Source organism: Platalea leucorodia, assembly GCF_965183815.1.
Source record: "Platalea leucorodia genome assembly, chromosome: 7".
NCBI classification, from domain to species: domain Eukaryota; kingdom Metazoa; phylum Chordata; class Aves; order Pelecaniformes; family Threskiornithidae; genus Platalea; species Platalea leucorodia.
The window spans coordinates 73,103,003-73,121,169 of NC_138829.1; the positions used below are offsets into that span (position 1 = coordinate 73,103,003).

Consider the following 18,167-nt stretch of genomic DNA (forward strand, 5'->3'; position numbering starts at 1 on the left):
TCTCAAGCTTACGCTGCCATTTTTCCCCCCACTCTGGAAAGGGATAAGGGCTGCAGTCACTGGGAGTCTGTATTCCTACAACAGTTTTAAAAAAAAAGGAGGTTTATTGACTTAAATTAAGAAACAGCTTTGGAAATGAAGAATGATGGGGTGGGGAGAATCCACACTCTCTCACGCTAGGTGTGAGACTCTTCCTCATCTTCCCGCTTGAGCTGTTCAATAAGCTGCTGCCTCTCTGCTGCCTGGCGCATCCGCATCATCACCAGGCTCTCGTAATCCCGTTCCGATACCACTGATGCCTAGGAGCAGAAAACAAACGCAGCCTGTCAGGGACGGCACGTACCCCAGCCCCCTCTCCGTAAATCGCACTCACAACACGCACGTTCCCATCAGGAAGGTGGTTCACAGCAGCGTGGCCCCAGAGAAGTCAGGTACGGTGCGGAAGCTGCCTGGCCTACAGAAAATAGCCTGCTCGATAACAGCGTTACCGGCGAGACGAGAGGGACAGACAGGAGCCCGACGTACCCTCTCGCTGCCGGAGCTAATCCCTGCTCCCAACAAGGCTGGATGGGGAGGCATGGCTTGCCTCGCTGGGGCTGGTTATGTTGGATGACCAGCTTGCTCTGCAAGTACAACGCTGGCACGCTGAGTCCAGCGCACGCTTCCTCCGTTATAAAGGCTAACGCCATTAAAAAAAAAATCCAACCTTTCTGTGGTTTAGTCATGGAAGCAGCTGCAGAAAGAAAACCACCAGGTATGTTCCCAAAACTGCCACAAGAGTGTTTCAGTTCCCAAAAGCTCTGGGAGCCTTTCTGCTGCGTGTGGTAGCAACTGTCACATCCCCCAAGTGGCGACTGCAGACTCCACCTAATAAATGTGGGCAGCAGATGACAGCTGCTATCGCGGAGCAAAGCGGTGGTTTTGGCACCCTGCTTTCAAAAAGCATTTTACATTAGTAGGTGGCCTTACTATTTTGGATTTATTCAAATCACTGCCATGCTTGGAAACATCCATCTCATTTGCTTGACAGTTCAGGTAGAAACAAAAGCATCTTGACAGAAGGTGAATGAAAAAAAAAAATCTCACGTTCATTTTTCTAGGAACTAAATTTAGTGGTGACTTAAGGACATCTGAAATAAAGAACAGAAGGGATGAAAAGGCAACAGAATAGCTAAGTAAAATTCTGCATGAAAACGGGGCGAGTGCAAATGTGTTCTCATGTGCCAGTGCAGTGGTTCCTGCAGCCGCAGCGTCTAGCTGCGAGAACAAAACAGAAGCCCACGGTAGATGAGAAACTTAGACCGGGAAATTCAGAGACTAATATGCCATAATTGGTATCTTAGGAGCAGCACAAATGAAATAACCTTTCAGTACTGCGCAGCGCAGATTTTCAGTGTCTGAGAAAGCACAGATTGTATCAGCCTTCAGCGGCAGAACTCGGCTGCTTCAAAGCTCCTGTCCACTAACCACAGCCACTTACTGTCGCTTGCTTGGCTGAATGAAATAGCCTCCGTGAGACTCATGCAGATGAATCACCCGTACAAACCTGAATCGCTACCTCGCACTCTGGATTTAAATTTAAAACAGACATGAGATTTTTTCCAGCCTCATTTGGGAGCCCTGCTGATACAACGAGCCATCAGAAGTGGCAGAAGGGAGAGCACCAAGAGAAGCAGCAGTCTGATTCAGGATGGGCTACCCGTCGACAGTTCTCAAGCGATCCGGGTGCCTCTAAGGGAGCTTGCTTGCTCCGCAGGCAGAGCGTGGGCCGATGCTTTGCCACCCTACACACCTACTTCCTGCAATCCTGGCAATTACCAATAGTGTAAAACCCAGTTTCTGACGTGCCTGACTCAGCAAGGGCTTGGCTCAAAACAAATACATCCGCGCAAGGAACTGCAGCCTGGGAAGCAGTGACAGGAGGCACATGAAGAGAAGGAGGCATTGTGGATTTTTAGCGTTCCGGCTCCAACCCGGCTGAATCGTCCCTGGACTTGCTTCTTCCAACGTCCCAGCACACCGGTGAACGTGGTAGTCGCAGTTCTCCGAGTGCTCCAGCAGTTTCTCCTCTCCGCCTGTTGGACTCAGGTGCTGCTCCGACACAGCGTAAGTCTATTTTGCATTCAATTTTCCGAACGTTTGTCTTTTACATCTGCGTTTTGTTGCTTTTTAAATTTCCATTTGACCGTATTTCTTCGGTCTCCTTCAGTGCGACTGAGTCACCGTCTCCCTTCCTAACCACCCACGGAGATTTTTGTACTGTGCCCTTCGCCAGGAAGGTGGCTGGTTACCATGGCACCAGGGTGCCCTTCTGTTCTAGATGCTGGATTAAATCTGTTCTCATGGTGACTGTGTGCCTTCGCTATTCTTCATCAGCTTGTTTCTGCAGCACAGATTTAATAAGCTCAGACATCGCCATTCCTTCTCCACTGAAGGAGGAGACTCCTTAACATCTAAGACAGGCCAACCGCTCCTTAACACGGGGACGTAGTGCGAAGTTTGCATTTCCTGCAATACCAGCCTCTCTGTTTTCCTTCCAGCTACGAGAACGGGGAAGGAAGAGGTTGTTCCTGTTGTGCGGCTTGCTGCTGATCCTGCAACTTAAGTCCAACACCTGACTGCGAAGAGTCAGCAGTTTCCTCCTTCTCGTTGCCTTTCATCAGCATGGATACTTGGCGGAGAGGGTCCATTAAGTCCACGACGTTCTTCAGACGTTTCTCACTCAGGAGACACAAAAAGCTGGGCAACCAAGTCATCATCTTGAATCAGAACAGCCACACTCTGGACAGCGATGGACAGTGCCAGAAGAGGGAATGCTTGAGGGATCTGAAGGACAAGTCTGATTACCTGTCATGTCAGAGCGAGCAAAACCTAGCCAAGGCACAAGCACCTCCCAAGCCTCCCCGGCTGTACCTGGACAGTTCTAGCTGCCCTAACATCATCGATCACACAGATTCTCACTCTGACATCTCCTTTTCTGGTGCTACTCATCAATACCACAAAGCCACTCAAACTCAGTTCCACAAGGACCAGGCTACAGACTGCGGGACCTCAGAGACAGGTTCCCAGAACGGCACCGCTCTTTCTGACCTGTCTGATCCCTTCCTGTCCTTCAAAGTGGATTTGGGGCTATCGCTTCTCGAGGATGTTCTGCAGACCCTCAGGAAACAGAACCCAAGAGATTACGCCATTTGAAGGTATTTATCATTTAACATATCACATATACTTACTGCTGCTGCCAGTTTCTCTAGTCCTAGCGGGAGGAAGGATACTGCAGCATTCCTGTTGTGCGTGGCCTGTTTTGTTGTTCTCGCCTTACCCACCACAGACTGTCCCTGTCCTTGCCAAGGAGTCCTTCGGAGCAGAGCTCGCAGGCTCCGCGCTCAGATGAGAGCACTGTCTGTTGGAACCTCGTGGGCAAGTTTCCATTCTCCACACTGGGAAATTCCCACTCTTGACTGTGCATCTCCTCCTCACAGAAGAATGGCATTGCTTGGCAAAAGACTTGTTATTTTGGGGATGTGGCTGTGACGCTGCGGAACACGGACAGAAAGGGATTCGGCGTACATCACTTGCGGATAAGCAGGCAGCTTGCAAGGAGACAGCAGCATTGCATCTCAAAGCCATAGCTATGGCAAGGGTCAAGAGACAGAAACTGGTGTTTCTTCTCCCACCGTGTTTGGATGTGAAAAATCAAAGCCGTTCCTCCTTTTTTTTTTCCTTGTGGGCTTCTTTTCCCCTAACTCAAGTGCAGTTGGCACTCCCAGCCTGGAAACAGGTAAGCATCCATGTAGGCTCGTAACACAGCAACAGCAGTTTATTTATCCTACTAGCAGGAGAAGAAATTTCTCTAGATACTGCTGCTTGAAGCATGCACTGATCTATCAGCTGTACAGATATGGAAGAATAAATGTATCTGTGACTGGAAGCGTCTTGTTGCCTCATTTCATTGGTAGCAAGCCAGAAAAAGCCCAGGCACCAAGAGCACAGGGCCCGTATCTGTAGTGACCGAGATCTATCCTCTCTGGCACTTCAGGTCCTTACGAGGGTGGGGAAGCCGTGTGGCTCTGCTTCTCTGGGCTGGGAGACGGCGAGAGCTGCTGGTACTTCAGCTTCCCCCGAGGAGAGCGCACACAGTTCAGGTCAGCGCTGAAGTGACCGGTTCCTTACCCCGTGAGCCGGGCAGTGCGAAGGGCTCTGCCAGGCTGAGAACATTTTAGGCAGTATCAGAGCAACCTGTTAAAAGGACACTGCAAAAACTACCGGGTCACCAATTCTTACCTTTTTCATAGCTAGATTAGATACTAGGGCTCTTTTTAAAAAATAAAAAGAAAAACCCTTCCTGCACCCAGATAACCATAAGCTTTGGAAGCCGGCTACAAAGTGCACAGAGACATTTCAGAGAAGGCACAGGCGGCTCTCAACCCACCAGATTCACAGCAGGCTGTAAAGTCAGATAATATAAACCAAACTCTATGAAACATCAAAGGAGCTTAGAAAAGAAGCGAGAGTGCCAGACAGAAGGCTTTTCTCAGCACTGTAATATGGCTGGATGAATGGCCCCAAATGAATGAGGAGCTCTGGCAGGGAGATCCCACCGCTAAAGGCACAAGGAAGACCTTCCCAGAAGCGAGTGCTTCATGCTGTTGTAGTGGCAAAATATGCTCTTCACAGCACTGTACAGCTCGTGTGCTTTGAACCATTCAGAGCTGCAGCAATCAAACAGTCATTGCTCTCAAATAGCCTAGGGTAACACTGGCCAATCCACAGCTTTTGTAATTCAAGCCTAACTCGCCCGTTGGGCTCCAGCAGCTCTCCAGGAACTGCTGGACAACGTGCACCCACTGCTGTAGAAGAAAACAAGCCAACCAAGACTGTGGAGGCAAGTATCTTGCAACTGCCTGCCTCCTCAGAGCACCGCTTTTCAACAATCAGCCTCGCTGCCACCTGGGAACCGCTTCCAAAGGCCCCCTGCCTAGTTAGTGTGCGGCTGTCCTTTACTTGAAGGCTCCGGTGCACAGCTCCTGGCTGCTGCCCCAGGCAGGGAGCAGACACAGCTCTGAAGCGGATGAGTAGCGAGTGTGTTGCCATGAGAACGCCGCAGGTCTTCGGCTGGTTTCTGAAGCAGAGCGGGGAAGGAGCTGCGTTTGCACGGAGTGGGAGCGAACGTGGGGGTGGATTCAGACAAAAATAGGAGCAACCCAGAGGGAGCAGCAAATAGGAAGCGAGGGCAGCTTAAATCAGAATGAGATTAGTGCAGGTTGCAAGCAAGAATGTGGACCCCGATGGCGGGGAAGCCAGACTGGGTATGAAAGGATGCGGCAGGGAGTAGGTTGAGGCAGTGGCACAAGGTATCTGAAAGAGCTCATTTTGCATAGTCTAGAGTTGAAGAGCTGAGGACAAAGAATAAGGCAACTGGAAGCAGTACAGCCAAGAGAAGCTATTACCACATTACAGATTTTGGAAGCATCCCAGTGGAAGCAGCAGCAGGATTTGGGGAGGGTCTGGAGTAGGAACTAGGAAAAGTGGGAACCAGAGCAGCTTGGAGATCTTAGCCTGGACAGCAAGACTGCAATGTAATCAAAGAAATTGCAGCTGCTTACACATAAAAGCAGTAGAAAGGACAGACAAGCACCAGCAGTGCAATTCTTGGGAAAGGATGCAAATCACTGGCCGTAACTCCTCACCATTTTGAGAGCTGATATGGGATTGCCGAGGCTGTGTTGGACAGAAGTGAGTCACCACCTCCACGCAGCACGAACACCATTTGCTGCTCTAGCCTGCTCTCCCTTGCTGCTCCACCAAGCTAATCCTTCGCAGCAGGCAGACGCTGCAGTTCCACACTAACGAGCTCTGGTCATGGAAACAAGCCAAGATCAACTCAAAGGCCAGAGCTTTTGAACCCAGAGAGGCAAGAATCCACTACCAAGCTCCAATTGCACCAGCAACCCCCTAGGTGTGAATGAGCTCTTCAGAGCCAGCTCTCATTCTCTACTAGTGAGAGAGACACTCTCATAAACTGGACTGGATCCTGCTTTTTTCCCCACTTTGCCTTCTAACGCTCTGGCCACCTCTGTGAATCTGCTGTGTCTGCAGGAACCTCACCGGTTCTACACTGTGCCGATCTGCCTGGCTCCTGGGCTATGTTACGAGGATAACAAGGCAGTCTGATGTAAATGCATCTGCTATAAATAACGTACTTAAGTCAGGAGAGTGAATGTACTGAACAATCTCACAAGCTGCTAAAATATTTAGGTAGTGAACACACACACACACAAGGCTGATCAAGACACAGACGAAGGGCACCTGTAGAGCATGAGGCAGGGGTCCTCTCAGCCATTAGATCTTTTTGATCTTTATACCACAGGGAAGAAGAGAGGGGCATAAGTGTCACATGAAGTTTGAACTGGAACTCAAATAACCAGCACAGGATCTCAGGTCCCTTCACAGCCAGGAATTACTAACTAGATCAGAAGCCACGCAGAGCATGAGATAAATTCGGTGCTATAGAGCAAAGTGTAATGTAACACGCTTCAAAAGAAGCGGCTCCATCTCCCACTCCGGAGGGCCAACAGGAGCAAGGGGTAACGGAGAGGCAACAGTGTGCTGCAGCACGTCCTCAGGTTGCTTTCTGTGTTTTAACCACTAGATGTTATTGCCTTCCATGTGTTTTGTGATTGGAATACATTTGCTATTCCAGCACAACAGCTTCAGAGGGATTATCTGGTGAAATAAACAGGAAGCAGCTAAGAGTTAAACACCTTGCGCTCAAAGCAACCACACCGGTAAAGAGGACCCAAACCAGACAATAAGGTCTCTACAAGGGTATTTAATTTGATATTGCTTTCTGTTCCCTCCTGCAGACCCTAAGAATATACGTTTCCTTTCAGCACTGAAATTTCATCCTCTTGTGCATGCAGTGAGTAACCAAGCCTCTCTAAAAGCCTTCTAGGAGACCCATTTCAACCAGCTATCAGCCAGAGGATTCCCACAGTCAAAGTGTATTAGAAAAAATTCCAGAAGAATGGCGTTAGAGGCTTTGGGCTGAGCGAGGAACATCCTTATTTTTCACTTGGAAGACAGAGTGAGATTGTGCAAAGATGCAGTCATCCAAGCCTCAAGCTACGCCAGGGGAGGTTTAGGTTAGACATTAGGAAAAACTTCTTCACCGAAAGGGTGGTCAAGCATTGGCCCAGGCTGCCCAGGGAAGGGGTTGAGTCCCCATCCCTGGAGGTATTTAAAGAACGGATAGATGTGGTGCCCAAGGACATGGTATAGATGGACTTGGCAGTGATAGGTTAGCGGTTGGACTCGATGATCTTAAGGGTCTTTTCCAACCTTGATGATTCTATGATTCTATGAAATAGCTTGTGTTCTCACTGTGCTGCTACTGAAGCAAAGGGTCCTTAAAAAAAGCCACTGCTTCAGCACAAAAAGGCTCATCAGAAAGGCAGGCCTTTCACTAAGAGCTTCTTTTCAGCTCTGCTGGGAATCAACGTAGCTTACGATAAATGCAAAGCACACTGTTAAATTTAGGTTGCTATAGAAACAGATTTAGATAACAGCAGTCTATGTCTCCTTACCTGCGAAGTCCTAGGCTGACTAGTGCTGTCAGAAAGGATGGTGCTGGGGTTGTTCCGGGGCTGGCCCTCCAGCCAGGAAATCTTTAGAGGATTATTTATCAGGCCAACTTCATTCTTCACAGCCATCTCCTACCAATGAAAATATTCTTCCATCACCATCTGAATTTCAGACCCCACTCCCTCACTAAATCATAAAAGTTTTTCCATCTCAGCCTGGCATCAAGGCCAAGCAGGGCACAAACGACGAGGATTTCACAGCTGCCCGACATGAGAAGCACCCTTTAAGGTCCGTACCTGCATCAAGCATAGACAGAAGATACCACTGCCGGTACTTTTGATAAACTGGTCACAGACAACTCTGGGGTTTTTTTTGATTATTTGGATATATGAGTGAAAGAACAGGTGACAAGGAACAGACACTCTTGTACAGTATAAGTTTAAGTTGATGGAACTACTGAAATTAAAGGTAACTGATGATTTCTGTTTCCACAGTCACATGAATTATTATAACTCACAGTGAGTCAAGACATTTTGAGTTCTTTAAACTGCAAATGCCTCATGTAACCTCTAAAACTCATTAAGCCCATCTCCACAATGGGTAATTCACCTTCAGTGAGAGCTGATTAAATGGCTCAGTGCCTGCTTTTTAAAGCAGTGTCTCTTTCCTCAGCCATTTGCATGCACAGCCGGCTTGTTTATGTGTGTGATCTGCTCTGGGTTTATGCCTCCAGCTTTGCCACGCCCTTCATGCATCTGTACCTTTAGACTCTCATTACCCTTCTCCACTGCCTTAATGACAAGGCAGTGTCTCTGGGCACCCTTCCCTTCTGCAGCACCCCTTCTTGCCCACTCTCCACCACACACATCTCGGGTCTCCGCCAGACTTACAGCAGCCTTAACCGTCGCAAATTCCACCACTGCACTCCCCGTCTTCCTACTTGAGATCAACAAATTCAGCACATCGCCATACTGTTAAGACAAAGGAAGAAAGAAAAGTTAATTGCAGGCCCAGAAGTCAAGTTCATCTATGGAATGAATGCAGAGAAAACATGTTTTCACAGACATGAGGCTTGAGCCATCACCCGTTCTGTCTTGCATGAGGCTTCCACTGATCCCAACCTATCATAATTTCTGTCCCTCCAGGAAATAACTCTGGGGAGGCATGGAGCAACACACTTTGCTTCCAGCAAGCCCCAGTGCAAGAGCGCTGCTCAGCTCAGAGTCAGAGCTACAGGAGATACTTGCATGAAGGGAAAATACAGACCACATGCTGGGATTAATCAGATCAAAGGCTTGTCTATTCCTGTCTCTGAACTTCCCGCAGCAGCTAATGTACAGTGCTTTAAGTGAAGGCAAAAGTGCACCATAACCACACAGCCAGTCTAGCTTTTATACAGGGCATGCACCATTCAGGGGGAAGGGTTTGCAGCTGCTCTGTTTCAGCAGGAGTCCCTGCTGGGAATGAGACAGAGGTGCCAGCTGGGCAACAGTTCACAGCTAATGGATCACGCTGCCGATCCCTGAACACGGCATGAGTGAGAAAGCTGGACAACAGAGGGGAAAAAAGAGCCGCTCTGGTTTATATGCAGCCTCCCAGAATTTACTATCCTTCCTTATAGCCTTGGGAGCAGGGGAAGATCAAGTAGTAGGAAAGACCGTCTGGCAGGACCTTTTGTAGGATCCGCAACAGAACATCTTTTGAGTATCCCCCTCTCGTCTCATCTTCTTTTCTGCATTTCCATTTTAGCTGGGAAATAAACACAGCACGTTAATTTTGTCCATTTGAATACGTGTTGCCACATTCAGTGCAGCTCCTGCCACCTGCACAATAACCAAGTTTGCTATTTACAGCTACGCTCCCAGAATTGCCAAGACAGTGATTTCAACATCAGAATGCGCAAAGGGAACAAATTATTTGGGGAACGGGGAAAAACATTGCTCACTGAAATAAAAAAAACATAATACTTCAAAGCATACTAATGGCTATATCAGGGTAATAAGCAGATGTTTCCCCATGCCTAAAGCAGAGACAACTCAATTTCAGGCTCAAAAATCTAGACCAGACAGCAGAGAAAAGGGTGAGGGAAGAAGGGTATTTTAAAGGCAGTGGCAGGACCTGTTCACATGCATGATACACATTAGATAGCGGAACTTCACCTCCACTGTACAAAGGGACATGCCAGCTCAGCAGAGCTGAAGTGTCCCTTCTGTTTTTCAAAGCTACATAACGTTCTATCAGTTTTCACCAAAAGCCAGCTTTATAAGGATGTCTTACTTTGAGTTTGGGAGTTATTTTGCCTTCTGCTCCATTTCTTTCTTGCTTGCCTGAAGAGGGGAAAGGAAAAAAAGATGGAAAGGACATGGGTAAAAACTCCTTGGCTAAAGAGCATTTAACACAAAATTCGCCCTGAGAATGTACGAATGGCAACAGCAAACACTTCTAGATTTCCACTAGACCATCTCAGCCCCAAAAATCTTGTGCAACACTATCATCAGGAGCTGTACTACAGACCGAATATTGGATGTCAGCATCTCTCCCTTCTATGATGCCCAGACTTGCCATGATCAAGCACAGAAACAGCTAAGTAAAGACACAAGCAGGAAACCTGTTAGATTCTGTGACATTTTTCCCTGCAAGAGGGTTGTGCTAGTGGGAACAAGTGTGGAAAAATTAAGGGTAGACAAAAAAAAAAAAGGATATCGTAGCCTAAGAATTGAATCTGGCCCTGCAACTAAATACTTCACAATGATGTGCTCTCGTTGTAAAACACTTTGAGATTCTTGCACTAAGCAAATGCTCAACATCCTCCCCAATTCCCGATATGTGAAATTAAGGTAAGAAAGGCTAGGGTGGGCTGAATGGCTTACATACAGTCATACAGGAAAACGCTGGTGACCCCAAAAAAAGTTTCTGCATCTGGACCTCTGGTGTTATTTTTTTTAAGTCATTAGGTCAATATTTTTCCTGTGAGAAAGCAACAGATATTATACTATAGCCTCTGCCAGAATGAAAGGGGTAGGAAGCAAGAGACAATAAATCTTCCCATTGAACTGAAAACCTGAACGGCACTCTAATTAGTTTTGAAAAGAAGCACAGAATGTTCTGAAACATAAAACTGCATTTTAAGCCCACACAGATACAGAATATTAAAAAAGGCAATTCACTGTTGAAGTGTGTGATGGCAGTGAGGTTCAGGAATACCAAAGGACGAGGTTCCGGGATTCTGGAAAAATCTCATCCCCTCCTGTATGGAGACTAACTACAACTACTGAACAGCCCAGGAGAATTAGAGGGAGACAGCTGCAAACACAACAGCTACCTAGTGTTGTATGGCAGCACAGAATGCAGATGTTTTCCAGTTCAGCGTGTTGCTCATTTCCCGACAGATTTGTTGCTGGTCTTTGTACAAACCTGGGATGAAGGCTGTGTATGCCCAAGGAACACGAGAGAATCAAGTTCCAGAGAGTAAAGCCTCAGCAGCCACAGACTAAACAAAACTTTATTCTCCACACCGAGTCTCTTGTGGGTGATAGGTACTGAGAACTTTCAAAGGGATACAGAAGTAGTAACCCAGTGACAACTCTTATTTTTTGCAAACTTGAATCATTTCCTATTTTGAGTCTGCAACACTGACCGCTTTAACTGACAGATAAGCGGGACTTTAGGCTCCCTCCAGCATAACCGTGGGGCTCCACATCAGACCACCTAGATTCAATGCTTTGGAACAGTTATTGAAAAGGAGCAGCAACAGCGCGTTAAAGAGCAGCATGCCACATATAAAAAAGCAACCCCACAGAAACACTAGTCTTTTGACTTATCCCTGAAAAAGGCGCTAAGTAGGATCCTATATATGGCAACGTGACCAAGTCAGAAGGCTGCACCTGTATGTGAGCTCTGTCTACAGACGAGCTGGAGTCCCACGTGCATGTAGTGTGGCTGAGGGCTCTAATCTCATCTGTTCTCACCTTGGATGTGCTGCTGTCTTTCAAGCCGGATCTGTTCTTGAATGAGTCTCTGCTGCTCCTCAAGCTGACGGGAGCCTTCTTCACGCAGGCGTATTATCTACAGCAGAGGTAAGACAGCACGGATATCTGAGGGCACAGTTCCTCGGCAGCTAAAGACTGCCAAGGAGAGCTTTTGTCTTATACCCCTCTCCTGGGGCAACCCTCCTGCTAGCTGCCCTGTGACAGCTCCAGCGCTCACAAAATTGGACCCCGCACGTTCCTAGTGACACAGCCCCTGTCAGCCAGCATATAACCAACTAGCTGCTGTTATAGACTGCCGCGCAAAAGGAGAAGGGCAGACAAAAAAATAAAATCCTGAGATCGACACATTTGCCAGACTGCTACAAGATCCCTTCTTTCATAGAGCCCATTAATCCAAAAGGCTGAAGGACTGCTATACATAGATTCTCTGCATCTCATCACATGGTTTTCACTATGATCGTAAAGACTTTCAGCAATTCTTCTCAAAAGTAGCAGAGAAATCTAAGAATTTATCATTACTTCTTGTTCTAATGATCTTGTTATCCTGATCTCCTCCTCTTCACTCTCATGGGTCTGGGCTTCTCGTTCTCTGGCTTCAAGATCTGCAGAGAAAGACATAAAACTGAAACAATCCAAAGAGAATTTTCACTGCTGACCAGAGGTGGATGGAAAGATCACAAACCCGGCTACACCAACACCAATTTCAAAGTAGAGCCCTGACAGCTCTGCTACCTCTCCTCTGCCCAGGCACATCAACGTATCGGCAGTCTTAACAGTCATCAAACCCCCTAGTTCCTTCCCAGAGCAGGACCGTCCCCAGCTATGACTGTGGGAGATTTCAGATGGCTACCGTATTGTTCTGGGCATAAAGAAACCACAGCCATCGCAAATGGACAGCAGGTGAATCGATGGTGAATTCCAGCGGTAGAAGAAATCCAAACACCCAGCTAATGAAGACTTCAAGCGAGGAGAAAATGAAGTTTTGACTGCATTACCAAGCTTTACTTTCTTTCGCTTCTCATCAAGTTTTTGCGTCCTTTCGGCAGCTTGCTTCTTAGCCTTTCTCACTTTGTCATACGCCGCCTGTCAAAGAACCAACACAATAGTGTGAAACTATATAAAGCAGAAGAGATAAAATGGAAAGCAGTGAATGAAGGTGAGAACAGATACTGAAACACTGTAAGCAGAGGTGAAGCATCTTTGCTTCTTGCCAGCATTCCTCCTAAAAGCATTGGAAGTTAACACAAATACCCTGAAAACATGAGAAGAGGCCCAAGGATCTCAGGATGGAGCCAGAAAGGGTGAGGAAGTCCATGAATAACTACAAAATGTACTGGGAAAAAGTCTGACCCATCTTCAGAGGGGGGAAGAACATTTTGGTTTCCTGAACATGCCAAAAGTAGCTTTAGGGGCACTTTTAACAGATCACGTTTGGTTTAGAGCAAAGTTTCACAATTAAAAAGGTCTATTTTAGATGAAGGATTTATTCACAAGACAGATGTTTGACTCACGTGAACGTATTGGATCAGAGAGCATCAGAACTCTTCAGCAGCAATAACACATCAACATTCATCTAGCACTATAGAGACTTAAGAACTGGGCTAAGCTGGCAATTTCACTGGCACCTGTTTAAACCAGTTGACAATCTGTTCATCAACCTACACAGAACCTTTCTGTAGTAGGTGAAGCACAGACCAGCACAAATGTTCAAATATTACTTGTAGAACAATCATACAGGAAAGCACTGCTCTTGTTTAATAAACTAGAAAAGCTGGTATTTTTCCTTCCTGCATGGGAAGGGTTTGCTGAACACTTTTTCCTTTTTAAAATGTAGAAGCCAAAGAGCTCGTGGATGCCAAAAGCTTAACTGCCCCGTGGAGGGGAGGTTATAAGCTTTGCCAGTGTTTGAAAAGAGGAAAGTTATTTCGTGTTTTTAAATCTTATAATCTGAAATTTTAATATGCCTTCTCTGCTGAGTTTTTCTGGATAGAGTTACTTGCTCATTTTTATTTTGGTTTTATTCTTTCCCTTCACATGTCCAGATCACTTTCAGGCCTTGAGCAGCAGGCACTCAGCCAGTTCCTCACAGCAAGAAAAGAGTCCAAGCTACATCTGGCAGCCTGCAAAGCTCCTGCGGCAAAAGGACAGAGATCATGACTATGATTCAGCTTTTCAGCTTACACGTCTCTTGTGCCCCACAGAAAGGCAGGCTCTGAGCCTCAGCAATCACATCTAGGTATTACTGATGTGTTAGACCTTGACTTCAAGGGAACTGCAAATGCACCGTTGTCACGGGAATTTAACGCATCCCTGTCAGCGGTGGTTCTCATTTATTTTTTTAAATGGGATATGCCCCAGTCTAACACATTATTAGAGACAGTATCTCACCCTTGCAGCAAATGGATAGAGCTGCCCCCAGCACATCAAACCAGAAAAAGAACATTTGTCCAAGTTCTTATCTGACACCTACTATTTGATCTCACAGAGAACTTCAGGGAATAACAGATGAGACTTGCATTTACGAAGTCACAGTCGGAGAAGAGAGCAGGACAGACAGGAACAGAGTTTCCAATACTTCTCCGGCACGCTCCCAGAGAGTAACACCACACAATCCCAACATCGCCAAGGGATGGGCATCCTTACCCTTGCTGCTGCATCTGTTAGCACGGCTAAGGCCTGAGACAGTTGGTGGAAGACTTCCGCTGGGAATTAGAAGAAAAAAGGGTAAGATGCAGAAAACCATGCTAGTGGCCTGGAGATGAACCAGAAAAGACAATCCCTTATGGAAGAGACCTGCAGAACATCAGAAAGAAGAATAATCTTTCCAAGGCATTTGTAAGCCAACCTATAGCCAGGATCACCTCAACTCAAAGGACAACATTTGTTGCATAAACTTCAGTGTAAATTAAAAAACAGAAACCAGGGCCATTTCATTTTAACAGAAATCTTGAAAACATGAATTCAGCAGAACCCATCTACAGAAATGTATTACTCAGCCTGCAGTCAGCCCGAAATACTCTGTTACAAACAAACCCTCCCTTTCTCATCTGTAGCTTTTCAGCCCAAGATTCAAACTTTGCATTTTACATCAATATTGCTGACCCTCTTCCTGGAAGGTTACACATATAAGCCAGAGGCCTCCCCACACACCTCAAATCACTTCTCAACCTTCTGTAGATATCAAAGCCCCCCAGCTTCCCTCTCATTGATGCTATTTTTTTTTCATGGTGGAAAAATTTTCTCTGTACTACAGTTATAAATTTTCAATCTCTAAGACTGTAGCCCATCAAATTGGAAAACGTAAGATACAGAACAATGTTTATTTTGAGGTGTCCTGATGAAGAGCACCCTTCTAGTTACCGCTGCTGTTCACCGCTGCCTGTAGCTACAGCACTCAACAACAGAGTAGCTGCAGAAGCCAGACCTTCCTAACAGTTTAGGTATCCTCAGCTCCACAGAGTCAGGGCCTTGTCTCTGACAGAGAAGAGCGGGCATTGCCCATAGATAATACGATTTATAAGCTTGCTATTGAAGTTTCAACTGTGAGAGGCAGGAATTAAAATAGCGACCAGCCAGTAAACACAGGGGACAGCGTGGCCAAAGGTCCAGATTCCAGTACCATGTGGGAAGATTTTGAGAGGTGCAAATATAATTCTGGCACTGACTTAACACTGATGTTTCCAAACCCAACACGTATGCATTCAACCTTAAAAAACAGAGCTCTCGAATAGTGATGAAAATAACTCCTAGCCCTGCATATGTGTACTTCACATAACACATACCCAGGCATTCCCTTAATTACATGCAAAGACAGACCTGAGGTTAAGCAGAGCCCCTTCCAGGAGTCTGCACATGCGAAAACAAACATGAAGAGTTCTTTGTGTCTGCACAACCCCATCTCACCTGCTCTGGGGTTGTCCGGGTTCTTATCTGGGTGACAAGTCAGGGCCTTCTGCCGGTACGCTTTCTTAACCTGCAAGAGCCAGAATTGAGATTTACTGGTTGGTGCCCTTTAGTCTGTGTTGAGAAAAGCAACTTGGAAAAAAACAACAACAACAAAAAAACCCCCACCGAGAACCACTGCAGAAACAAAAAATTACTATTCAGAGGGCTCCTTTTGTTGTTGGTTTTGCTTAACTTAAAACACACCTCCCTATCATAAGTAGAAGGCTGTGCTTGAACCAGCATTCATTCGCATGACGAGATGTCCCCCAGGCCTGACAGAAAACAAAGACCATTTTCGGAGTGCTGACAGCCCCGTTACCCCTCACGCTGAAAGGTAAAGCGGCCTACTGTCACAGCAAGAGACCTCCGAAAAGCTGTCTTCAACCCCAACGCAGTGGCCTGTCCTTTTTAATCAGAGTGTACTGCAAGGACAAGCGTTTGAGCCCAGGACACCGAGTGGCAGGCAGCCATACTTTGAACGAGTCTAAGCTTTTCAAAGCCAGACGTTTTATTTCTGGGTGCATTGTATCACAGCAGTCAAACCTCACGATCGTCAAAGCCAGGTCTGGGTCACCGAGGCAGTTTCCTAGCCGGAGGATACAGTGTTCTTTGCAGCTGTAACTTTGGGACAGAGAAAGCACCGTTTACTGTGCAACAGTTGAGTCTGGCAAGGTGAAGGTTTTTTGACCAAAGACTGTTTAATCTCTTCCACACTTCAGAGAAAGGTTGACGACTTTCTGAGCTAAGTCACTTTTAACGACCTGAGCTCCCGTTGTCGGGACACATCTGCACGCAAGAAAGGAAAGGAAGAAAAGCTGCTCTGTTCCACTGCCAAGCAGTCCGCTGCTAAAACGAGTGGAATAAGTGGTGGCCCGGCACCACCTCGTGGACAAAGCGCTTGGAAGGGAGCTGTGCAGCTAAAGCCTTACAGGCCTAATCCTGTCTCCTGCCTAAGCAAGGCTCCAGGTGAGAGAGAGCGCGAGCGAGTCTCCTCCCCACGCATCAGTCACAACTATTACAATAACAGTTCTACGTGGCAAGTTCAGGTAAGGCTTCTCTAAACAGTGAGGTTAAATTACTTGCCTTGCCAAGCAAGACTAAACAGTCTTGCTCCCCTTTGTTCATCTCTTCTGGCCGCGCCGCTCCGCACACAATCGGTCTTTGCGTTATTTCAAGTATTTTACATCAAGGATTAGCACTCTAAATTACGCTTGTCACTTTAAGTTGCACCATAACATCCAATTTGTAATTTTCTCCTCCTTTTGCCCCAGTGACTAGCTCGGCGGCGAAGCTGAGGCCACCTGAAGCCCTTCATCTCATCCAATCCTCTGCGTTACGCTTGGCTCCTTCCCGTTTTGTGCTTCGTACGCGCGGGATCTCCAGGCAGCCTCAGACACAACTGCTGGTTATGCCCAGGCTGTAGCGTCCAAGTTTTACCCTAGTGTACCGCTACTGCCCTTTACTGCTAAGGGACACAAAAAAGAGAAAGCCTAAGGAGGAAAAGCAAAGTTTTCCTTTTAAGTGTAACCTTGTTCCGTTACTAATAGTTTTCCTCGGAGCCTTACTTCCCTCGAAAAGGTCGCTTTCCCAGCTCAGTTGCTCAAGTCTCCCGTTAGCGTTGACTTGCCAAGTGAAGGGGAAACAGCAACCCGTCCCTCCCAAGCCAGGAAAGGAACGAGGGGACCCAGGGGAACCTACAGCCCCCAGCCCAGCCTCGAACGGCCGGGTTTCGGCAAAGGCAGGAGGCCGAACAGAGCGAGGGGAACACGGCCCGAGGCCGATTCCGCGCCCCCCCCAGCCGATTCCACCCTCCCCCGCCGCCAGGCCTCGCCCCGCACGCAGGCCCACCAGGGGAAGCCGGAGGGTAACCCCGGGGCGGCAGGGCCAGCGCTGAAAAGCGCCTTCCCCGCCCGTCAGCGGCTCCAGCCGGCAGCGCGGCGGGGCCCAGGGCCGCGGCACCGCGTTAACGAGCGCCGGGAGCAGCGGGGAGCGCAGCCCCGGGCCCGAGCCGCCTCCTGCCCTCGGCGACGGCCGCCGGCCCCGAGGCAAGGCGGGGGGCGGCAGCGCCGGGCCGGGGGAGGGAAGGGAGAGAGCGGGGCCCCGGTCCGCGCCCCCCCCCCGCCGCCCCGCGAGGGTTCCCGGCCCGCCGCCCCGACCTCCTTCTCCGACGCCTTCTCGCCGACCCCCAGCAGGCCGTACAGGTCCAGCTGCAGCAGGTCCCTATCGACCGCCATCGCGGCGCTGACCGGCGCCCCCCTCCCCGCCGCCGGGAAACGGAGCCTCCCCCCGCCGCCGCGCCCGCGGCCCCGCGGCGGCCTGACGCCGCCTCCCGGGGTGCACCGCGCCGCCGCTCCCGGCGCGCGCAGCGGGCGCGCTGCCTGCCGGGCCGCGTAGTTCCCCGGCGGCCGCGGGCCTGCGGCCCCCGCCGGGCTGCGCGTTCGGGGCGGCTCCGTGTGGGGGCGGGCGGCGGGAAGCCGCGCAGCGAGCCGTAACGCTGCGCCGGCCCGCGGGCAGGGCGAGTGCCCCGCGGGCAGCAGTAGCCCGGGGAGGCGGGTGGCTGGGCCCCGCCGAGAGCATCCTGAACGCGGGGCCCGCAGCCCCAGGCGCAGCTCCGGGGAAGCGCCTCTCATCCCTCTCCTTTACCATCTCTGG

General features: G+C 48.6%; 1 protein-coding gene across 11 annotated transcripts; it reads right to left on the reverse strand.

The window, feature by feature from the left end:
* Positions 1-8: 8 nt before the first annotated feature.
* Positions 9-17,817, reverse strand: DNAJC17 (DnaJ heat shock protein family (Hsp40) member C17). 11 transcript variants are annotated; one of them, XM_082318094.1, is made up of 12 exons: positions 17,672-17,817; positions 15,474-15,543; positions 14,214-14,272; positions 12,566-12,653; positions 12,090-12,172; positions 11,550-11,646; positions 9,859-9,908; positions 9,253-9,330; positions 8,472-8,552; positions 7,584-7,712; positions 176-299; positions 9-75 (listed from the first exon to the last, which is right to left on the reverse strand). In XM_082318094.1, the coding sequence occupies exons 1-11, from the start codon at positions 17,747-17,749 to the stop codon at positions 177-179; spliced, it is 936 nt and encodes a 311-aa protein (XP_082174220.1). In that variant the 5' UTR covers positions 17,750-17,817; the 3' UTR covers positions 9-75; position 176. The 11 variants fall into 11 exon arrangements, 6 of the variants coding, with proteins under 6 accessions (XP_082174220.1, XP_082174221.1, XP_082174222.1 ...); XR_014228839.1 differs by lacking the exon at positions 9-75 and adding an exon at positions 3,231-4,236 and having other exon boundaries at positions 250-299; XR_014228840.1 differs by lacking the exons at positions 9-75; positions 176-299 and adding exons at positions 691-867; positions 5,688-5,853.
* Between the last annotated feature and the right edge of the window lie 350 nt (positions 17,818-18,167).

Coding starts and splice junctions, on each gene's coding strand:
- DNAJC17 (XM_082318094.1), bottom strand. CDS start 17,749: ATGGCGGTCGATAGGGACCTGCTGCAGCTGGACCTGTACGGCCTGCTG. Junction 15,544..17,671: donor AGAAGGCGTCGGAGAAGGAG/GTCGGGGCGGCG, acceptor TGGCTCTTGCAG/GTTAAGAAAGCGTACCGGCA. Junction 7,713..8,471: donor TTGCGACGGTTAAGGCTGCT/GTAAGTCTGGCG, acceptor TTTCATTGGTAG/GAGATGGCTGTGAAGAATGA.